Source organism: Muscardinus avellanarius (genome assembly GCF_963383645.1).
Source record: "Muscardinus avellanarius genome assembly, chromosome: 2".
Classification (NCBI taxonomy): Eukaryota; Metazoa; Chordata; class Mammalia; order Rodentia; family Gliridae; genus Muscardinus; species Muscardinus avellanarius.
In genome coordinates, this window is record NC_137787.1 from 139,196,310 (window position 1) to 139,218,977 (window position 22,668).

Sequence of the window (22,668 nt, forward strand, 5' to 3'; positions counted from 1 at the left end):
AATATTCTGGAGAAAAGCAGAGAAGGTTCTGGCAGATGAAGAGAGAAGAAAAGGAAAAGATACTGGCCACACAATACATGCTGAGATGAAGCATACGTGGAAACCACTTTATAATCACCCAAACGCCCTGAACAGATACTTCCCTCATTTCTCCAACACAGAAAGGAATGAGTAACATAGAAGGTGGAAAAATGCAAAAAACACCCTACACAGATTTTCAGTATACTCAAAACAATGTAGCACAGCCAGACTGTATAAACCATTTGTTAAAAAAATATCTTCTTTTATATCGTATGAACAAGTTGAAGAGTCCCTGCAAGTGTCCTGCTGCTAGTTCTCCACTGACTGCATAGGCAGAATGCAAACTCATCGCTGGCCTTCAGCTTCTCCTACTTCTCACACGAATGCTTTACTTCTCCAGTAATGATTGGGATTAGAACAACCGTTTCCTTAGTAAATACTATCTTTTTGATTGCTGGGAGAATCATCAAGACACTACTGGGGTCATATCCCACAACTGTAAGAAGAAAAAGAAGACAGAAGATGAATTAAAATCAAATTGTGTTCAGGATAAACAGTCCTTAAAACTGAATTTGTGTGACTACTTTTCATTTATAAGGCAAATACATACTGTGATTTCTAAATCTACAAAATTCAAAAGCAGGAAAAGGGCAGCTTAAAGTTTTGACTCAGCTAATGAAGAATAAAGGCAGATCAGATCCATCTAATGAGGAAGGGAACTAATATACTGGACATCAAACATGTGCTGTGTTCTTTCCATACCTTCTCATTCAATCTACTAAATAATTCCGTAAGATGTCAAAAATAATCAAGGCTCCCGGAATTTACATTAGACATGCCTGAAATCTCAAAGGGGGTTATTTAACCACCTCATCTTGCTGCTGCCCCAAGAACGAGGTGGGCATGACCTGGGACACCCTCTGTCCCGGGCCTCTGCGGTGACACTGAATCCATGTGGTCTACCACAGGCCTCAGAGAAGCCCCAGCTGAATGCTCTTGGGTTAATTGATCTCACTGGGAAAAGATGTTGTTTATTGCCCGTTGGCTTATTCAAGTCCTGTCCTTCATTCAATGCTCAGCTCACTCCCACCTGCTTCACGAAGCTTTCCCCAGCTGCACCACCTCCCCTGTAGAACCCCTGAGATCCTTCTCATCGCTCTCTTTCTTCTGACCACTGCACATATGACTATTGTTTGTCTTTGTTTTTTTGTTTTGCTTCTGGGAGATTGAACCTAGGGGCATTCTACCTCAAAGCTACACCCGCAACCCCCCTCTTTTTTTGAAAAAGGGTCTCACTAAGTTGTTGAGAGTCTTACTAAGTTGCCAAGGCCATTCCTGAACCTTCAATCCTCCTTTCTCAGCCTCTCAAGTACTGGGATTACAGGCATGTATCACCATACCTGGCTCTATTATTTGTCTTTTTTTTTTTTTTTTTGCAGGTCTGGGGATGGAACCCAGGGGCATTTGACCTCTGAGCTACACCCCCTGCTCTATTTTTTATTCTTTATTTTGAACAGGGTCTCACTAAGTTGTGGAGGGCCTCACTACATAGCTGAGGCTGTCCATGAACCGCGATCCTCTGGTCTCAGCCTCCTGAATGCTGGGATTACAAGCGTGTGCCACCACGCCCGGCATTATCTGTCTTTTAAAAGGACAAATAATACCCTTGCTCACGCTAAGGGTAGCTTTCTGAACAGAGCCTCACGTGTTCTTGGTGCTCCTGTCTGTATAAGGCCCCAGTGGAAAGCTCAGTAAGAGAGTGTCTCACCTTAATAACTTTGTCAGTTCCAGAAGTCAGTAACCATCCCCTGGTTGCATCAAAATGCACATGCACAATATTATGTTTACTGTCATGGAAGGTAGCCGTGGGCGCACGTCTGAAAGAAGTGAGACGAATAAAGGGTGACATGAGAGTTACAGAGATCTAGGGTGACATTAAGTTCTAATTTTTAGTCTAATGGCTAACACTGCCTCACCATTAGAAATGCTCTCCTGATCTGCTTCTATTCCTTGGTGATTTGTTATAGGATTTTAAAAAGATAGTAAGGTAAAAGGATTTTTAAAGTCTCCTATTGTCTAATGGTATTGCTCTGATGCAATCTATGAAATCTCTATGTTTTTGAGAAATCTTTTAAAACCCATGAAGCTTTTATAAATTTTCACTGAAGAGGAGGACTTGCCAGTAAAATAATCTACCTTGGCCTATTTAATAAAAAGAAAGGTATGATTGTTAAAATGTCTAAGATATACTGTCATTCTAACTTATACTGTCATTCTTTCTTTTTTCTATAGATAAGCTTGCAAGATAGGTCTTTAGTATACTAAAAATAATAACTTTAAAACTTCAGAATTAAAGATTTAGGCTTAATTTGAAAGTCTCTCAGACTCTGAACCAGGTCTTTATAAAATGAAGAATTAAACTAGACTACCTCTGAGGTCTCTTGTAGCATTCAATAAGAATGTGCTTACTTGTTTCATCATTTATGAGTGGATAATAATCAATGACACAAACACATACTTAGGCAAGAGCCTCTTAGTTTATCAGACCTCTTGTACCTCACTAATGGGGAAGCTTGTTCCAGAGAATTCTGTTTGTATCTGGAATCATTTTTCAACTAGCCACCTTTAAAAAGACAACATAGATTTGCTCCACCTTCTAAAGCATACTTAAGGTCCTAGGGTACTGGGCAGGACTGACCAGTGGCCAGCTAAGTAGTGGGCAACTGGGAATATTTGCCTCTTAGGTAAAGTAGCTTAGCTCTTCCTGGAAACTGAAGACCAAAGGCTGATTCAATCCCTATAAAGATACCAGCTTGGGCTACAAAACAAATACCAGGCCCCTGCAGTCCTGAGCAATTCTCAAGAAAATGAGCAGACAGAAGGGTTTGTTTGGGGAGCATCTACTTTAAATGCAGATACCCTGGGGATTAAGAAAAGAACAGAGATGAATTCTCTGTGCGTATTCTCTCTTCACCTATCTTTCAAGATAACAGATCTCTTGGTGGCAAAGACAGGCTTTTGCCACTACCACGGTCCACACTCCAAACTGGAAGGAACTAGGGCCAGGCGAGCCATGGCCAAAGTGCTGAGTGCAGCTCAGGCTGTATTTTCCCCTTCACCTGCAGAGTCCTGAGGATTGCTGGGACTTACTCTTCATCCGTGATGGCCTCGTGGCAGCTGTCACAGACCCTCACTTCGAACTCGAAGCCCATTAAGGGGATGGAGGAGCGCTTGGAGCTGCACTTGCCGCAGACGGCTTTCCCGCACTTTCGGCAGTGGTGCTGAAGGAGGGAGACAAGAGAGGCTGCTGTGGCTCTGACCTCCTGGTACACGCAGGTGTGATCAACTGAGGTCACCTGGCATCAGGTGAGGATGCCAAGCAAGAACACGCCAGAACCCTAAGAAGAGAACACTGGTTTCTTTTCTCTTTGGGCTCTATGTGTTCAGAACCAGGACTTCTGGGAAACATCCCAACAGATTGGCTCTCCATTCCTGCTTTTCCCACCCTCCACCCTTCTTCTTCTTCTTTTTCTTGTGGTACTAAGGACTGAACCCAGAGGCATTCTATCTCTGAGCTACAGTTTCAGCCCTATTTTTTTATTTTAATTTTGAAACAGGGTCTTGCTAGGTTGATAAGAGTCTTACTACTTGCTGAGGCTGTCCTCAAACATGCGATCCTCCTGTCTTAGTCTCCCAGGTGCTGGGATGTACCACCGTGCCCAGCTATCCACCCCTTCTATTACCATCACTGTGAACTACAGAGGAACTAGTGATCCCAGAGCTGCGTGCATTGAGGAAGTGCCATCTCTCCCAATGACAGTGCTGGATGAGGAAGAACACAGATGAAGTCTGATTCAACCCGTTGCTCATAACTGCTCACATTCAATCTAGGTGACCTAACATTTGTCCTCCTTTGGGAAGACCAAATGGAGCGACAGGATCTGAATGAAAATAAATTATAAAGCAGATCTAAAACCGGGTGTGGTGGTGCACACCTGTCATCTCAGTTCTTGGGATGTTGATATAGGAGGATCACATGTTTGAGGATAGCCTCAGTGAGATTCTTGGCAACCCAGTGAGACCCTGTTTCAAAAAATGAAAAAGTAAAAAGGGCTGGGGGTGTAGTTCAGAGGTAGAATGCCCTTGAGTTCAATCCCCAGTACCAAGAAAAAAAAAAAGCAGATCAGAGTAACTAAAAGGGAAGTAAAATAATAAAGAGAAATAAATACTTGTAGCTAGGCATGGTGACACACACCTGTAACTTGTAACGCCAGTACTTGAGAGGCTGCAACAGGAGGACTGCAGGTTGGAAGCCAGCCTCAACAAATTAGCAAGATTCTCAGCAACCTAGAGAGACCTTGTTCCAAAACAAAACCTAGAGAAAGGGCCGGAGGTGTAGTTCAAAGGTAGACCGCCTTAGATTCAATCCCAGAACCAAACACTAAACTAAAACAACAACACTTGTCTAATGTTCTGGAACAAATGCAAGCTAAGCATAGCACCTGTAATTTTAAGGAGTATTTCAATACATGCCATCAGAACTCTAAAACGTCACCTTCTACTATTTCCTGAGAACAAGTTACTACAAAACTCAATCTAGTAGGATTGAGCTACAGTAGATAAAGGGGGTGAATCAATGTGCAGTCACAAGGCTAATAATTTACCCCACCACACAGAGGTGCTATTTCTTCCAAGATTACAAGGTTATTTCCACACAATTACTTTTTGTGTGTGTGGTGTTGGGGATGGAACCCAAGGGCATTCTACCTCTGAGCTACTCCCCCCCAGCCCTATTTTTATTCTTTATTTTGAAACAGAGTCTTACTGAGCTGCAAAGGGCCTCAGTAAGTAGCTGAGGTTGTCTGCAAACAGCTTCTCAAATGCTGGGATTACAAGCGTGTGCCACCATGCTCGGCTCACACAATTACATTTGGATGAAGCATCAAATCACTCACCTGTCTAAGGCCAATTTTCTTACTGTCCCACATTTGCTTGAAGTTCCAGAAGAAAGGCTGATCACACTTTTGGCAGGAATCACTGTCCAGCCACTCAGGGGTCTTGTCAAATAAAGCACACAAGAGGTCACAGTGAGAAGCAGTGGGGACAAGGGAGCCATCCACACTAGTGGTACTGCAGAATCAGACATGCTTATCAGAACCAGAGGGGGGGATTTCTCAGTCTTTCAAAGGCATTTTCTGAATACATCTTATGTGTCAGGCCCTGGGGATAGGAGGTATGGGGAATAAAAAGAATTTCTACTATCATGGAGCTTACAAAGTATCAAGGAAGACTGATCAGGAAGACTGATCATTAATCACTGCTAGATAAATCTTAGAGTGCAAAGGCTGTTGGAGAAGCAGAATGCCATGGCAGAAGGGAATGGGGGGCTCGAATCCGGGCTGGGGCTGAGGAGTGGGGGACTTCTAAGACCCATGGACAAATGGGAGGTGTTCAGGGTGGCTACTGGTCCCATCTACTCCTGGCAGGGCCCATCAGGGCTCCCGGCCTGCTCCCTGGCTCCCAGGCCACACACGTTCTTGCTTTGTTGGCTATTTCTCAGCCCTGTCATGAGTAGTCTAAATCATATCAGACAGGTTTCAGCATGTGTTCCTCTTAAAGCTGCTATTTCTTAGCAAACTGTACACGTTATGCACATGGTAAGTACATTTGCTTCCAGAGTTCATGTTCAACTCTGGAGCTTTTGTCACTTGGCAGAGGAGTCATCTCCTTCCATACAGCACAGAAACCAGGGACCTTTGAACAATATGTCCAACCCCAGAGTTCTCCAAAAGTGAAATCCCAGGCAACCTCGGATTCCCTGGACACTTACTATCAAATCGACCTAAGATCAAACAAGTTTGAGAAATGCCTGAACAGCAGCCAGCCCCTCTAGACATTCCCAGTGAACTGTAGCACTGCAGAGGGTCTAGAGTCCTTCCTTTTTCTGAGGAATACTTGTTATGAATCACATTTTAGAATTTGGCTCCTTCTACCTTCAGGAAGAATAAACCTAAAACTACACTTAAAAAAAAAAGTTTAAGAAAAGAACATTTTAAAGGCTCTATTCTTTGTGTAAATAAGCCTCAATTTATTTTGCTTTCTTTTTCATACCCAATTCCACTTAAAGAAAGATTTAATAAAATAATACAAAGTTGTGTGAAATGTTACAATTAATGTTGTCTAAAGACAACATTTTACTCCTAAATGACTTATCTATGATGTGATTTTTTTCCAGAATATATGCTGCAGAAGAAGCAGATTTAATTAAAAAATAAACAAAACTCATTTGTTACATAAATCAAGTAATGTTTATAGTTTGTAATCAGACTAGGTTTCTTTGTGTGTGTGTGTGTGTGTGTGTGTGTGTGTGTGTGTGTGTGTGTGAGAGAGAGAGAGAGAGAGAGAGAGAGAGAGAACATTTAAAGACTCTATTCTTTGTCTAAATAAGCCTTAATTTATTTTGTTTTCTTTTTCATGCCTTATTCCACTTAAATAATACCTTTTGTGTGTCAGGCCCTGGGGATCGGAGGTGTGGGGAATAGAGCCCAGGGGCATTCTACCTCCAAGCTTATCCCCAGTCCTATTTTTTATCCTTTATTTTAAAATAGAGTCTCACTGAGTTGCAAAGGGCCTCACTAAGTAGCTGAGGCTGTCCACAAACTACAGTCTTCCTGTCTCAGCCTCACAAATGCTGGGATTACATGCATGCACCACCATGCCTAGCTCAGACTACGTTTTAATCAGGAACTTCTAGTGGACTGAAAAAACTGAATTAGCAACTCACTTCACATGATAAAAAACACATTAATGTGTTCCTTAGAGAATTGAGGGGCAGTACTATTGTCTGTTTATGGAACAGTTTCTCAAGTATCACTGTATTAAAAATTGTGTAGTAGAAACAAACATTTAAAGATCTGGAAAACATTCAATATATAATGAAGTGAAAAAACTTCCAGGTATATATAGCACAAAGTTAATAGGCTGGAAGAAGGTATTTATAAATTCTGTAACTAACAACTACTGCAAATGTCTACAATATACAGAAAACCCCTGAAAGTCAAAAAGGAAATGGGAAGAAACAGCTGAAAATTTGGCAAAAGATACAAGAGATATGGACATGCAATTCATAGCCAGGGAAGCATGAACAGCTGAAATGTATGAAGAGAAGCTCAAATGTATCATTAAGCAGAGAATGCAAATAAAAACAAAATATTATTTTATCCCTGTCTCCAAAAGGGCAAAACCAAAACAAAGGTAACAATAACTGTTGGTGAGGATGTGATGCTGTCAGGACAGGAAACTTCCTTGTCCTCAACCGTAAACGGGTGTAGTGCAAGAGGACATCCTGCTGTGCCTGGTATAGAGACTTTGTTGCACTGGATGTGCATTCTGGGGAACAGACAGGTACATGTGGCTGCTACATATTATGGGACCCCATGCAGAGACACCCAAGACACACACAGAAGGATAAAAAGAACTGAGTTCTGGGGAAAAGTTGGAAACCAAAGTAGACTTGTAGGGCAGCATCAAGCGCGTGCGTGCGTGCGTGCGTGCGTGCGTGCGTGTGTGTGTTATTGGGGCTTGAGCCCAGGGACATTCTGTCTCTGAGCTAAACCCACAGCCCTATTAGCCCTATTTTTAGTTTTTATTTTGAAACAAGGTCTCATGAAGTTGTGGAAGGCCTTGATAAACTGCTGAGTCTGGCTCTGAAACCTCCATCCTTCTGTCTTAGACTCCCAAGTACTAAGTTTAGGAGTGCGCTGCCCAAACCAACATTTATGTAAACTTTAACACACACACACACACACACACACACACACACACACACACACACACACACTCCTGTTCAGAGCACAATACTAAATGTATTACAGTGGGTTTCTATGAAGAGGGCATTAGTAAGAACCAGGAAAGGGGAAAATAAATCAGTATATGTAACAGAATCCCATTTCTTGTTAAAATTTTTTTTACACATGTATATGTAGAGAAAAATGAAGGATGTTTTGCCATCATTATATTCCTAGGTAGTGGTATTATGAGCAATTGACCTGTTTTTTATATATTAAAGAGCATCATACAACATCTATGAAGAACATAAATAGGCATTTTTTGCCGGATGTTGGTGGAGTACCCTGTAATCCCAGTGCTTGGGAGACTGAGATAGGAGGATCACAGGTTTGAGGACAGTCTGAGTAGCATAGCAAGACTCTATTTCAAAACAAAAAATAAGCCGGCATGGTGATGCATGTCTGCAATACTAGTACTTGGGAGGCTGAGACAGGAGGATTGCAGGTTCAAGAAGAGCACCAGTAACTTAACAAGACTCTCAGCAACCTGGTGAGATGAGATCCTATTTCAAAACCAAAAACACAATGGTGCTGAGGGTGTAGCATGGAGGTAGAATGCCCTTGAGTTCAATGCCCAGTACCACAAAAACTCATATTTTTTAATGATGAATGTTGAAAAAAATTACTTATGTATTTATTTGTATGTGTGTGGTATTTGGGGATTGAGCCTAGGGGCATTCTCCCTCTAAGTTACACCCTCAGCCCAACTTTTAAATTTTTAATTGAAAACAGGGTCTCAACTTGGACACTCGTTGTTGGGAGGGGAGAAAGGGGAAGCAAGGGGGGCACTAAGCACTGTCTGAATATATGCCATTTTCAATATGATCCACATACATATAAAAATTATTATTAAAAAAAGAAAACAGGGTCTCACTAAATTTTGGAGGGCCTAAGTAGCTGAGGCTGGCCACAAACCTGCGATCCTCCTGTTTCAGTCTCCCTAGGACTAGGATTACAGGCATGTGCCAAGTCAGGCTGAAAAAAAATGGGCTAACTGTACAAACACATGTCTAATGTATGGAATGTCAACCTGATCTACATGCAGCCCTCATGGTCTTCCTTTGTCCATAAAGGGTAGAGGCTACCTGCACTGAGGGAAAGAGAAACCTACCTGCTTTGGCTTGGAAAAAAATAAGGCTAGACCGGTGTGGCAGTCCCTGATCCAAAGCAGTATGTGTTCAGAACTCATGCCAGGACCCAGTCGCCAGTCACAGGGGAGCCTGGTGAGCATGACCAGCGCTCTCTGTAGCAATTCCCAGGCTTTACACGGATGGTGCCAAGTATACTTTTCAAAAACAATACAATTCCCTACTTCCTAACAGTAATGCGCATTTTAATTAGTTACTAATAGAACTCCTGTGGATTTATGGTTTGAGCAAATAAAGCTTTAATCTTCTTAAGCACTTAATTAATGGCATTTGAAGGGCATTACATTGTGGGTAATGGCAAATACTTTCTTAACATGAGACTGGGGTGACAGCATGGAAAGAACCTCAGGAACCGTTTGTCTTTTTTCTTCCCATCTAATTCTTATATCCTGCAAGAAATGAACCAAGAATGTCCACTGTCAAAGGGAAAGCCCACTCACAACAATTCTAGGGTAATGGGAAAAAGTTGACTTCAAAGTACTTGCCAAGGGGATATTTGGTAAACATATTAGTTGTTACGATGCTCAAAGACTAAAAGAAAATAAATATTTGTGTTATGGTAACATTTAAATATGTACTTAAGCCAGGCGTGGTGCACGCTTGTAATCCCTGCGCTTGGGAGGCGGGGACAGGAGGACTGCACAGGTTCGAAGCCAACCGCACTGGCGTAAGAGACCTTGTTTCTCAAATATAAAAATGTATAAAATAGGTCTGGGAGTGCAGCCCGAAGGTAGAAGGGCTTCCAGGAACCCCAGTACCACCAAAATAAACAAATAGATAAATAAATAAATAAAGTACTTAAAAAAGGCAAAATGAAACACCAAAAAATATTTCTACTAATATCAAATTAAAGCTTCTTACTTTTTTTTTTTTTTTTTTTTGAGTACTGGAGAGATTGAACACAGGGTATTCAAACTCTGAGCTATATACCCAGTCCTATTTTTTATTCTTTTTGTTTTTAAACAGGGTCTCACTAAGTTGCAGAGAGCCTTACTAAGTAGCTGAGGCTGGCTGTGAACCAGGACCCCCTGTCTGAGCCTCCCAAGTGCTGGGATTACTAGGATTACAAGCCTAAAAGCCACCTGGTGGGTTTTTACTCCTTTGTCACAGTTTCCCTCAATAATGTAAGAAACGTGAGTTTTCTGGAAAGTACTAATCATCAGAAAATAGATGGTTTCTTTTTCTTATCTGTACTTTTTCTGTAAATAGTGTAATAGATGTAAGGCCTAAACATCTTAGTCTCAGTCAAAATTCTCATGATATCACATAGTAATGCTATAGGCCAATCTGTGATAGGTGGAGGAAAAAAGGAGCTCCGTTTACACTTTAACTTCTTCTTCTTTTTTTTTTTTTTTGGTAGTAGTGGGGTTCCTGGAAGCCCTTCTACCTCCGGGCTACACTCCCAGACCTATTTTATTTTTGGAAACAGGGTCTCTTAAGCCAGCGCGGCTGGCTTCGAACCTGTGTGATCCTCCTGTCTCCGCCTCCCAAGCGCAGGGATTACAAGCTTGCGCCACCACGCCCAGCCTTAACTTCATTTTTGTTTGTGGTGCTGGGGACTAAACCCAGGGGTGTGCTACCTCTGTTTCATTTTTATTTTGAAACAGAGTTTAATTAAGTGGCAGAGGCTGTTCTCAAACTTTTAATCCTCCCGTCTCAGCCTCCCAAGTATTGGGATTATAGGCATGGGCCACCTTGCCTGGTTTATACTATAATTTTTAATTATCTGACAAAATATATCTCATTACATGGTTTAATCATAAAACATTATTAAGCAAGAGAAGAGGCAGAGCCAGACTGCAGTGCCCAACCCAGCCAGCTGTTACTTACCTCCTGTCTCTCCACATCCATATTCCAGACGACAATTCCACCATCACCACCACAGGAGATGAGCTGCCGTGTGTGCTGTGCATAAGAGAGGGCCTGGACTTTGTCACTATGAAAGAAACCAAGGATTGACACAGTTCAGTAGAGGAAAAAAATAAATCTAATGATAGGAACCCTAGCAAAGTGAGCCAATATGCATGCTCTCTCCTGACCACAGGTGTAGATCTTAGAAGCCTGATGGAATCTTCAATATGCAAACCATCAGGAGACTATCTAAGATTTAACGTAGGTATCAATGCTGAAAAAAGCTGACTATTGAACTGGCTGTAACATGTTACTTGTTCCTTCTTTCCTTAATTAAAACTCAGGGTGCATGTTTGTTTTGTGTTTTTCCAAAAATCATGAGTTTACCCTGGGTCCCGGGCAGGTCGCGCGGGGCACGCTGGAACCCCGGAACAGCCGGGGCCCGGGTCGCGGGACTCTGGGTCCCGGGCAGAGTAGTGCGGAGCACGCTGGACCCATGGGGAAACCGGGCCAGGTCACAGTGCTACTGAGTGCCTGATCCCACTACCTCCTCAAACCACACATACTGAAGAAAAAGAAAAAAGAAAAATATCGGAGAGGGGTTAAGAAGGCTGTGGCGGATGCCAGAATACTGGACATGCAGACAAAACTTATCCAAATACACTGGAACTTATGGAAAAATTCCCCATGAAGGAGGACTGCTGTTTCTCTATATTGTTAAGAATCTTGGACATCACCTGTAAGGAGAGAGTTTAGCGGAGACCAAGGAGAAAGGCGGTGTTGAAAGCAGTCTCCGCGATGGCGGTGGAGACTTGTATTCAGGAGAAGCAGAAATCGGATCCTACCAACCTTATTTGTTTTTGGAGAAATTACACCAAATGTTGAATGCTACCATCACGCATGCTTAGGAACACTGGACAACATTCAGAATGGAAAAAGAGCTTGGGAAAGATTTGAAATGGTGGAGGGAGTGGCAATGGCAGTGGCCAGTACTCAGGGGAGGCAGAGATCTGATGCATTACACCTGGAACCTTTGGAATAATAACCCCTGAGGCAGAATGCTACCACCACACACCCTCGAGAACGTGGGACAATTGGTTGGGCGAAGAGGGTACTCGGATTGGAGCCTGCCGAGGGGTGAGGCCGGTAACGGACACAGCAAAGCTGGGATTAGAGCCTGCCGTGAGGCAAGGCCGGTGCTGGAGCCTCCTAGGCTGGGATCGGAGCCTGCTGAGGGGTTAGGCTGGTGCTGGGGCCAGTGAGGCTGGGATCGGAGCCTGTCGTGAGGCAAGGCTGGTGCTAGGGCCTTTGAGGCCAGGTTTGGAGCCTGCCGAGGGGTTAGGCCGGTGCCGGGGCCAGTGGCCAGCATTGGAGCCTTCTGTGAGGCAAGGCCGCTACTGAGGCCTCCAAGGCCGGGATTGGAGCCTGCCGAGGGGTTAGGCCGGTGCTGGGGCCAGCAAGGCCGGCATTGGAGCCTGCCATGAGGAAAGGCCGGTGCTGAGGCCTCCAAGGCCAGGATAAGAGCCTGCCGAGGGGTTAAGGCTGGTGCCGGGGCCAATGGCTAGCATCGGAGTCTGCCATGAGGCAAGGATGGTGCTGGGGCCTCCAAGGCCAGGATCAGAGCCTGCCGAGGGGTTAGACCAGTGCCAGGGCCAGCAAGGCCGGGATCGGAGATCACTGTGAGGCAAGGCTGGTGCTGAGGCCTCTGAGGCCGGGATCGGAGCCTGCCGAGGGGTTAGGCCAGTGCCGGGGCCAGCGGCCAGCATCGAAGCCTTCCGTGAGGCAAGGCTGCTACTGAGGCCTCCGAGGCCAGGATTGGAGCCTACAGAGGGGTTAGGCCGGTGCTGGAGCCAGCGAGGCCAGCATCGGAGCCTGCCGTGAGGCAAGGCTGGTGTTGGAGCCTCCGAGGCCAGGATAAGAGCCTGCCGAGGGGTTAGGCTGGTGCTGGGGTCAGCAAGGCTGGGATCGGAGCCTGCCGTGAGGCAAGGCCAGTGCTGGGGCCTTCGAGGCAGCGACTGTACCCTGCTGAGAGGTTAGGCCAGTGCCAGGGCCAATGGCCGACATCGGAGCCTGCCGTGAGGCAAGGCCACTAAAGGGGCCTCCGAGGCCGAGATCGGAGCCTGCCGAGGGGTTAGGCCAGTGCCGGGGCCAGTGGCCAGCATTGGAGCCTTCCATGAGGCAAGGCCGCTACTGAGGCCTCCGAGGCCGGGATTGGAGTCTGCCGAGGGGTTAGGCCGGTGCTGGGGCCAGCAAGGCCGGCATCGGAGCCTGCCATGAGGAAAGGCCGGTGCTGAGGCCTCCAAGGCCAGGATAAGAGCCTGCCGAGGGGTGAGGCTGGTGCCGGGGCCAATGGCTAGCATCGGAGTCTGCCATGAGGCAAGGCTGGTGCTGGCGCCTCCAAGGCCAGGATTGGAGCCTGCCGAGGGGTTAGGCCGGTGCTGGGGCCAGCGGCCAGCATCGGAGCCTTCCGTGAGGCAAGGCCGCTACTGAGGTCTCCGAGGCCAGGATCGGAGCCTACTGAGGGGTTAGGCCGGTGCTGGAGCCAGCGAGGCCAGCATCGGAGCCTGCCATGAGGCAAGGCTGGTGCTGGGGCCTCCGAGGCCAGGATAAGAGCCTGCCGAGGGGTTAGGCTGGTGCCAGGGCCAATGGCTGGCATTGGAGTCTGCCGTGAGGCAAGGCCGCTACTGGGGCCTCCAAGGCTGGGATCAGAGTCTGCCAAGGGGATAGGCCGATGCCGGGGCCAGCGGCCAGCATCGGAGCCTGCCGTGAGGCAAGGCCGGTGCTGGGGCCTTCGAGGCTGGGATAAGAGCCTGCCGAGGGGTTAGGCCGGTGCCGGGGCCAGCAGCCGGCATTGGAGTCTTCCATGAGGCAAGGCCCCTACTGAGTCCTCCAAGGCCGGATTGGAGCCTGCCGAGGGGTTAGACCGGTGCTGGGGCCAGTGAGGCCGGGATCGGAGCCTGCCGAGGGGTTAGGCCGGTGCTAGGGCCAGCGAGGCCGGGGTCGGAGCCTGCCGAGGGGTTAGGCCGGTGCTGGGGCCAGCGGGGCCAGGATCGGAGCCTGCCGTGAGGCTAGGACGGTGCTGGGGCCAGCGAGGCTGGGTCAGAGCCTGCTGTGAGGCTAGGCTACTACTGGGGCCTCCGAGGCCGGGATCGGAGCCAGCTGAGGGGTTAGGCTGGTGTCGGGGCCTGCGAGACCAGAATCGGGGCCTCCCATGAGGCAAGGCTGCTGCTTGAGCCAGTGAGGTCTGGATCAATCCACCGGGTAGCCAGGCCACTACTGGGGCCGTCAAGAATGGGATTGGTACTTGCAATGTGGCATGCACAGAGAAATATCGCAGAAAATAAAAATCAAATGCTTCCCCTAATCAGCAAAAACTAGGAGGAAAGGGGCAACAGGAAGAGGTCGAGCTATAGAAGGGGCCCTCTAGTGAAGCAACTAAAGTGACCAATCAGAGGGTATGGAATAAGGGAGGATGGAGCCTCTTTAAAATGCAGGAGGTACATAAACAAATGTATCAAAATTAATCACCAAACAAGCATGGGATCGAGGGAGGGGGAGGGAATTGGATGGGGTTGGATGAGGGCTAATTGGATGATGTGTGCTTGTATATCCTCTCAAGTCTTGTATTCCAATGTGATATATGATTATAATGCACCAATAAAAAATATATTATTTTTAAAAAATCATGAGTTTACCTTTGAAAAAATATTACCCTTGAAGAGTTTTAGATGTCATCTCTTGAGACGTCATTGGGTTTAGCTGATAGGCCATGCAACCATGACTATTTCTTGGCTCCCAAAGTGGATCCAAAGCAGGAAAAGAAGGGAATTTCATGGACTTCTCTATTTCTCTGGTTTTTATTCCCTTTCTCCTGATTTTGTGGGTTCTTTTTTTCCTAGTTTGTGCATGGTTAACAAATTAAAACTAAGTGGTGGTAAAGATGATAAAGAATTCATCATTCTCCCTAGCAATAGGTTATAAAGATCTGTTCTCTTTTGGGTGAAAGAGATTAGGGTATCTGGTTTCTTGGTCACCTTTCTTGTATGTTTGGCCTTATATCAGTGTTTCCTAAACTTTTTGGTCTCAGGGTTCTTTTATACTTTTAAAACTTATTTGAAGACACCAAAGAATTTTAGTTTAACTAAATGATAACTACCAACATTTACTGTGTTTTAAATTAAAACAGAAATTAAGAAATTGATTAATTTGAAAACCACACTGATGAATCCATTCCATTTTAACATCACACATATTTTGTGAAAAACATTTTCTAAAATAAAAACTTTTGCTATAAAAATGTCACTGTTTAACATTTTTGCAAATCTTTCTACTATTTGGCTTAATAATTGAGAGATGGATATTCATCCCATCCTGCATTTATTATATTATCCCTCATCCATGTGGCTTATGGAAACCTACACTATATAATTTTGAGAGAATAAGGATGCTAAAGGCAATTCTAAAGTGCCAATCTGTTCCAAAATATGAAAGGAAAAAATGGAGGACATAACTTGGAAAGTGATTTTGTTTGCTTTGGTTTATAATATCTGAGTCTGAAAAAAAGTTATAAAAAGCATTATGATTTTGGCAAAGTTTCTTCATTTTTGAGGGTTTGCTTCCCCGGTTTTCTGTTTAATGTCTTTGACTACAATGCAAAAGCATATTCTTTACCTTCTGTGGAATCTGCCTAGTTAGCAGAGATTCTGTGTCTCACAAGAATTATGAGTTGTCGACTTGATTCAAATTCTTGGTTATTTAAGAGGTAGGGGTGTGTGTGTGCGTGTGTGTGCGTGTGTGTGTGTGTGTGTGTGTGTGTGTGTGTGTAACTAGTGAAAAGGGCTCTAATCGTTAGTTTTTTAAAAAATGTTTTATTAAGCTAGGCATGGTGGTGCATGCTTGTAATCATAGTACTTGGGAGGCTGAGACAGGAGAATCTCAGGTTCCCAGCCAGGCTCAGCTACTTAGCGAGGCCCTCCACAACTTAGTGAGACCTTGTTTCAAAATAAAGAATAAAGAAGAGCTGGGATATAGCTCAGAGGTGGAATGCTGAGTACCAGAAGGGGGGGGGGAAGGTTTTAGTGCTTCTTTAACTGTATGAATAGCCAGGTATTATTCAGCTCCTGTGCTTCTGTCTGAACCAAGTACCCAAGAGTCCTCTGACAGCTGTTTGGCTTTGTGTTTCCAGATTGAACCCTCCCTTCATTTTGAAGAACTAAAATATTTAGAATGTATTTTATTCTTAAAACTCTTTGATATTTCCCAGCAAAGTCCTGGACAACCATTAAAATTTGATCGTTTGCCTTATACAGAAAGAAATGCTATATATAATTGCATTTGATGTGTTGTTATTATTATAAGATTTGGAGATGAGGATGTAGCTGAGTGGAAGAGTGCTTGCCTGGCATGTAAGAGGCCATGTTCCATCTAATGCACCACAAGAAGAAGAAGGAGGAGGAAGAGGAGGAGGAGGAGGAGGAGGAGGAGGAGGAGGAGGAGGAGGAGGAGGAGGAGAAGGAGAAAAAACTTGCATGGAAGGAGGTGTCAGCCTTCTCTAGGTTAAGTAGTTATTAGAAAATGTTATTAATATAAATACTTCAGAAGTTTTGTGTTTTATGGGAAGACCCTGGAGATCTGCCAATGTCCTTGTTTATCATCTATAATATGGTTTTCCCCTTAAGGTACCTACTGTTTAAAACCTTTAGGAAATAGCTATGTAGGGTAGCCCAACAGAGAATTTTACTCTTCCTCATTCTGATATTATGGTCACAGTGACTTATTAACCATTATGTCACTGAATCTCCAACATCTATCTACAAATAACTTTTGTATAACTCTGGTACTTGCCTGAGGGCTCAGTTGTAAGCACAGGTCAGAATTTATGACTTCAATAGAGGATAGCCTCAGAGTTCCATGGAACAGGACAGCATGTATCAGGTATTTTGCAATATTGATACTTCAAAGAATAGACTCTTTTTGTTCACAGACCACTGACCTGACATTGCTTAGACAATTTTTAATCTATGCCAATGGATTATGTCAGGATTTCCTGACTCTTCTTTTAGTCTGAGTACAGATGGCTTCATAAATGTGGACAGCTAAACCAAGAACCAGCAGGACAAGAATTCATCACAATTCATTCATTGGACTGAATGAATCGAGGAGGGAAGTTTTATTTTGATATTTGCTTAGAATACTATTGATGTATTTTCCAGATATACAAGGATGTCTTTTACATGTTAAACTGTATCTAATCTACAATTTGATAAACTCTAATTTTATAGTTGAAATAAAAACATTTAAAAATGATATCTCACTCATTGTCCAGAATTCAAAATTGTTGCTGACTTCCCTTAATGTTCATGGCAATACAGTTACCTACATAGGTTTAATGAGAATCTATCCACAAAATATAACTGGAAAAACTAATTTTACAATGAAGCCCTTACCTGGGATGTCAAATTTGAGAATACTCACAGAATCAGAAATGGTCCACCACTAAGAACTCATGCGAGCCATGGCCTACAAAGCCCTTCTAGGAAAACTGGCCTGGTATCTGGTTTGCAGGGTCCCTGGCCTTAGAAGTGGCAAGGAAGATGTCTGACCAAGAACCCAGTGAATGTCTCAAACCTCCAGGAATCCAACCCCAAGGCTCTAAGCACTGGAGGTAAACTATGATGGAGAATTTTTCAGGCTTAATTTCCTAAGCCTTGGAAAAGGAAATAATAGAGGCTCTGAAAAGTCCAATTCAAGAAGGTCTGTTCGGTTAACACTCTTACTGCACCGATGTAAACAATCAGACCAAACCTTATGAAACCAGTCCTCCCTCTCTCTCTCTCTCTCTCTTTCTCTCTCTCTCTCTCTCTCTGCCTTAAGATTAATTTTTGTGATTATTATGATCACAGGAAGGGAGGAAGAATGATCTGCTTGAAAAAGATTACTGGGCATCTTTTCAATAAATATTAGGTGTCTTCTTGCACATCCTTATGGATTATCTGATTCTATAGGGGTCTGTACTTTTCAGGACCTTTAACTGAGCTATCTTACAACTCTGTGCTATAGAATATTGACATTACTGCACATAAATGTTATTGAGTGAAGACAACACTATCCCTAGCACCAGCCCACCCACGGAAGAAGCCAGCTGTGTGTCTGCTTACAAATTCATTTTAGCATTCTCCACTGCCTATGTATGTATGTATGTATGTATGTATGTATGTATGTATATTTAGATTTGCCTTTGGACTGGCTATAATATCTTACTGGTTCTTATTAATTAATGACTACTATAAATCTTTGACATGTACTCATTCTTTAAAAAAGTCACTCATTTTCTCTCTCTCCTGGTTGTTATTTCTTACTTTTTAAAATATGGTGTGCCAACATTCCAACATTCAAGGGCAAGAAGGAAAATCTATCAAGCTGAACAGACTCCTAAGTCTGTGATTTGAACCACATTTCATTTGTTACAGCATCCTCATACACATCAATGAGCCTGTCAAACCAAAATAAGCTGCACGAGGAACTGCTTTGCCACTCATAGCTGGCAGCAATATTCAGCAACAAATACATAATTTATGGGACTCTGAGACTGTTAATATTCCAGCACAGAAGAGTGGAGCACAGTGATGAATACAGGATTCCAAGATTTATAATAGGGGTGCTCAGCGTCTTCTTGGTTTAAGGATTAAAAATGTAACTGCCTCATAGTTAAAAACTAGTTGAGGGAAAGTCCCCAGGTTCACAGACTGAACAGATACCTTCTTCCATTCATGTTTCACCTGACATTACCGTAGTGTTTACACCACAAAGCATTTCAAAATCGGCTATTATTTCATGGACGAACACACACCATGTATTGCACTGCAAATGCTCTTACTGGTACACAACACCTCCCTTTTCCGAGCAGCAGGATCTCCATCTATAAGCAGTACACTTAATGGAATAGCTTTTCTTTTCTTATCAGTCCTAGAGGAAACATATTGCTAAGCAGGTCCAGCTATATAATTTGAGCAGACCAGTGCAAAATAAAAATAGAGACTCTTCCTTGTTAAAAAAATTTTAGTGAGAACTGAGAGCTGGTGACAGCAGAGCATTAAACACCAAGCGTAAGCCACACACCCACGTACATTTGGTGCTCATGCTCAAGAGGGAAGGGCAGAGAAGTCTTTACCCCCCTCCAGAAACAGGCTCTCAGACATAAGCTGACAACTGCCCTCTTCCATTTCCAGGGGTGTGTATGTGTGTGTGTGGTGAGAGGATTCAATGCTCAGCAGGTTTCATTTCCATGGTGAAAGGCTAGGTGATTTAGTGAAAATTTAATTGGTGATGCATCTGCCACCAGAGAGATCTCTCTCTTATATTCATGTACCTTCCAAATCTTCATGGACCAGATATGGAGGGTCATCCCATGACGAAGGAACCCTAAATGGCATCTAATTCCCCAGGAATTCTGGGGCCACACCCAGTCTGAACTGGGACTCAGGGCCCCCTGCTTGAATATCAGTTAAGTTGTAGGGTTTACTGGTGGGGGTCGAAGGTCAGATTAGGCACTGCCTCTCTGTCCTCCACATATATCTCCTGAACCCACTATACTTCAGCTTGTCATTCGGTTTTGGGAAACCTCAATCTCTTCATCTCTTGAGATCCAAATCAAGAGTGCTCCCTCCACCCGACGCCCCTAGGCCTCTCTCTTTCCAGTAAAACTGGCCAACTGCCCCACCCTCAGCCTTCCTTCCTATACTTCTAGAACAGCCCCGAGAGGGCCTGGACTGCTTTCTTACTCAGTTTTGTGTGCTAACCGCCTAGAATAGAGTCTGGCTTGTAGCTGGAGCTCAGTAAATATTTGTTGAATAATTATGAATAGGCAGATTAGATGTGTGTGGCAATTTTGCATAGGGCAGGTTACAAACAAAGAGATAACACATCCAAAAGTGTGATATTTCTGATTCATAAGTTTTCTTAATGAGAATAATTTTAACAACTGCTATTTATAGGCCTGCACTCTTGGGCTGATTATTTTGCATGCATTACTGCATTTCTATTTTTTACCAACCTCGTGAAGGGTTGTTTTTCCATTATGACCCTTATTTTAGGGATGAGGAAACTGAGGATCAGTTTCATCTCTGCCTAAGGCTATACGACTGTCAATGGAAAGGCTGGCTCAAAAGCAGTCTGACTCGACCCAGACGCCTGTTTGCTAAGAGAACACACTATACACCCCATTCTTTAGGCCAAGATTCTACCCTCTATGAAAACTCCAATATCTAATATTTTAATCTATTATGCACTTAGGAAAAAGGTTAGAAATAAAAGCCATATTTTCCCTTCTATCCTAATAGTTCCCTTGCACTACAGTGGGAAATGCTCCTAAATCCCTGGTATTTACAAGGAGAGAAAGCTGTCATGCATACTGATCCTTGCCTGAGTCCCACCCCCAAACCCAGAAGGCAAATGCAAGAACTCTATTCTTTTCATAATGTTAAAAGCAATTTACTTGATATAAAGGGTAAGAACAGATCCTGAAATTGCATATTTATTTATAAACTGCTCACTTATTTGCCAAAAGGGCTGAGGACACTCATAACAAGTCTTCCTCATGGTAAGAGAAGTAGGAGAGAAACTAGCAGCTGGGGTGTTGGAAAGAGGAAGCAAACACATAGGCTGTGAGTGCTCAGAGTGCTGCTGAGATCCGGCCTCTGCAACCTGCGGAGGCCAGCCTCGGGAGCTGTCCCAACACAAAGGAAGGCAACAGTCTTTATATGTGCTTCAAATCATGTTATATTAAATTGCCAAGAAGTCTTAGGCCCAAGGAAACACTACCCCAAATAAAAATTATACTCATAAAATTGGTCTTGAAATGATAGATATTATGTAAGAATAAAAAAAATCTAAAAAACAAGGACCATTATTAGATGAGATGATATATATCTAGGTTCTGTTTCTGTAATATCCATACAACTAGTGCTGGTACCAGAAAAACAAAACTGGCCCCTGCAAGTAGAACTTTTTCTTCGCCTATCTTTCCTCCTGCAGAACTAACATAACATACAGTCACATTTCACTGCTTCAGGTAATAAAAACACCAAAATTCTTCAAATGTGGATAATACTGTATAAAAGTATACTTTCTTCACTCAGACTTGAAATCATTTTCACTGTTACCAATCACTTTCTTTTTCTTTAGTCCTGGAGGCTGAACTCAGAACCTCTGAGCCTTTATCCCCAGCTCTATTTTATTTTTTACTTTGAAACAGGGTCTTGCCAAGTTTCTGAGGCTGGCCTTAAACCTATGATATTCTGTCTTAGCCTCCCAAGTACTGGGATTACCAGGGTGATTCACTGTGCCTGGTGTACCAATCACTTTCCTTAAGGCTGAAGCTTTCTCTGCTTTGACGGGATTTTTATATATCAAATCAAACCACAATCTCTGCTTCATGACGGAGATGTGTTCTGAGAATGACATGTTAGGCAATTTCATCATTGTCTTGGTATCAGAGTACACTTAAAAACAAATCTACTCTGTATTGTCTACCACCCACCTATTTATCCTAGGCTACAAACCTGTAGACACCTATAACACAATGGTAATTAATCATATTAGTTAGCATATACGATGTTTATCTAATCATATCTAAACATTGGAAGAAATGGAAAACTCCTAGGCCATAAGAATTATTCAGCTCCATTATAATTTTATATGTGTGGCATTGGGGATTGAATGCAGGAGCATCCTTCCTCCAAGCTGCATCCCCAGGCCTATTTTAATTCTTATTTGTAAATAGGGTTTCACTAAGATGCTGAGAGCTCACTAAATTGCTGAGGTTGGCTTGAACCTGTAATCCTCCTGTCTCAGCCCAAGTACTGAGATTAGAGGTGTGTGCCACCCCAACACCTCCATTATGATTTAATGCGACCATCATCATATACAGTGGTCCACCCTTGACTGAAATGCATTGTGTAGCACATGATCATAGTTATACAAATGTAATTGTTGCCGCTGAATGGTAAGAAAAAATGGTAAGAAGAATGGCAAGAAGCTACAGAACAAGGAATAGAAAATGTGTGCAGCTGTCTCTTAACACAGTAGCTGGACATATACATGCAAAGGAACAGCATGCTTACCCCACTTCCCAAGCTCACCAGCTGTGTCCCTGATTTGCAACTCTGACCACTAGTCACCCTGTGGGAAGAAGGGTAAAGGGGGAGAAAAGGGCAGCCTTGGGCCCCCAAGCAAAAAAGCAGCAGAAACTATTTGTGGGCATAGCAGGGTTCATGTGTTGGTAAAGGTTCAAGTTTTTAGCCATGTTGCCTCGCACAGCACCAAACAGGAGGCAGCGGAGCTCTTGGCTGGACTATGTGAGCCTCAGGAGTGCAGTAGTAGCAGCTGGCTTCTGAGGACAGCACCCCAATATTCTCATATAAAAAGCAGTATCTGACCTCTTCTTTTATTGGGTGATTATAAGATTAAATTGAGGTGTTTGTAGGTTTTGAAAGCTCTTTGGTAAAATATAAAGTACTCTTCAAATATAAGAATCATTGAGCCGGGCGTGGTGGCGCACCCTTGTAATCCCAGCATTTGGGAGGCTGAGACCCAAGGATCGCGGTTCGCAGACAGCCTCAGCTACTTAGTGAGGCCCTCTGTGACTCAGTGAGACCCTGTTTCAAAATAAAGAATAAAAAATTGGGCAGGGGGTGTAGCTCGGAGGTGGAATGCCTCTGGGTTCCATCCCAGGAGCCGCAAAAAAAAAAAAAAAAAAAAAAAAAAAATCATTGAAAGCTACTCTTACAGCCCATTTCCAGGGT

The 22,668-nt window shown here is 43.7% G+C and overlaps 1 protein-coding gene across 1 annotated transcript in view; it reads right to left on the minus strand.

Annotated features, from left to right (window-relative positions):
• Positions 1–487: 487 nt before the first annotated feature.
• The window catches only part of WDFY2 (WD repeat and FYVE domain containing 2), a gene marked incomplete at both ends in the record, with an annotated part of 198,564 nt that continues 176,383 nt past the window's right edge, over positions 488–22,668 (minus strand). Inside the window, 5 exons of the mRNA XM_080690249.1 lie at positions 488–517; positions 1,790–1,898; positions 3,172–3,302; positions 4,977–5,078; positions 10,847–10,952. Coding sequence (XP_080546375.1) covers positions 488–517; positions 1,790–1,898; positions 3,172–3,302; positions 4,977–5,078; positions 10,847–10,952 — 478 coding nt within the window. The remainder of the gene's footprint in view (positions 518–1,789; positions 1,899–3,171; positions 3,303–4,976; positions 5,079–10,846; positions 10,953–22,668) is intronic.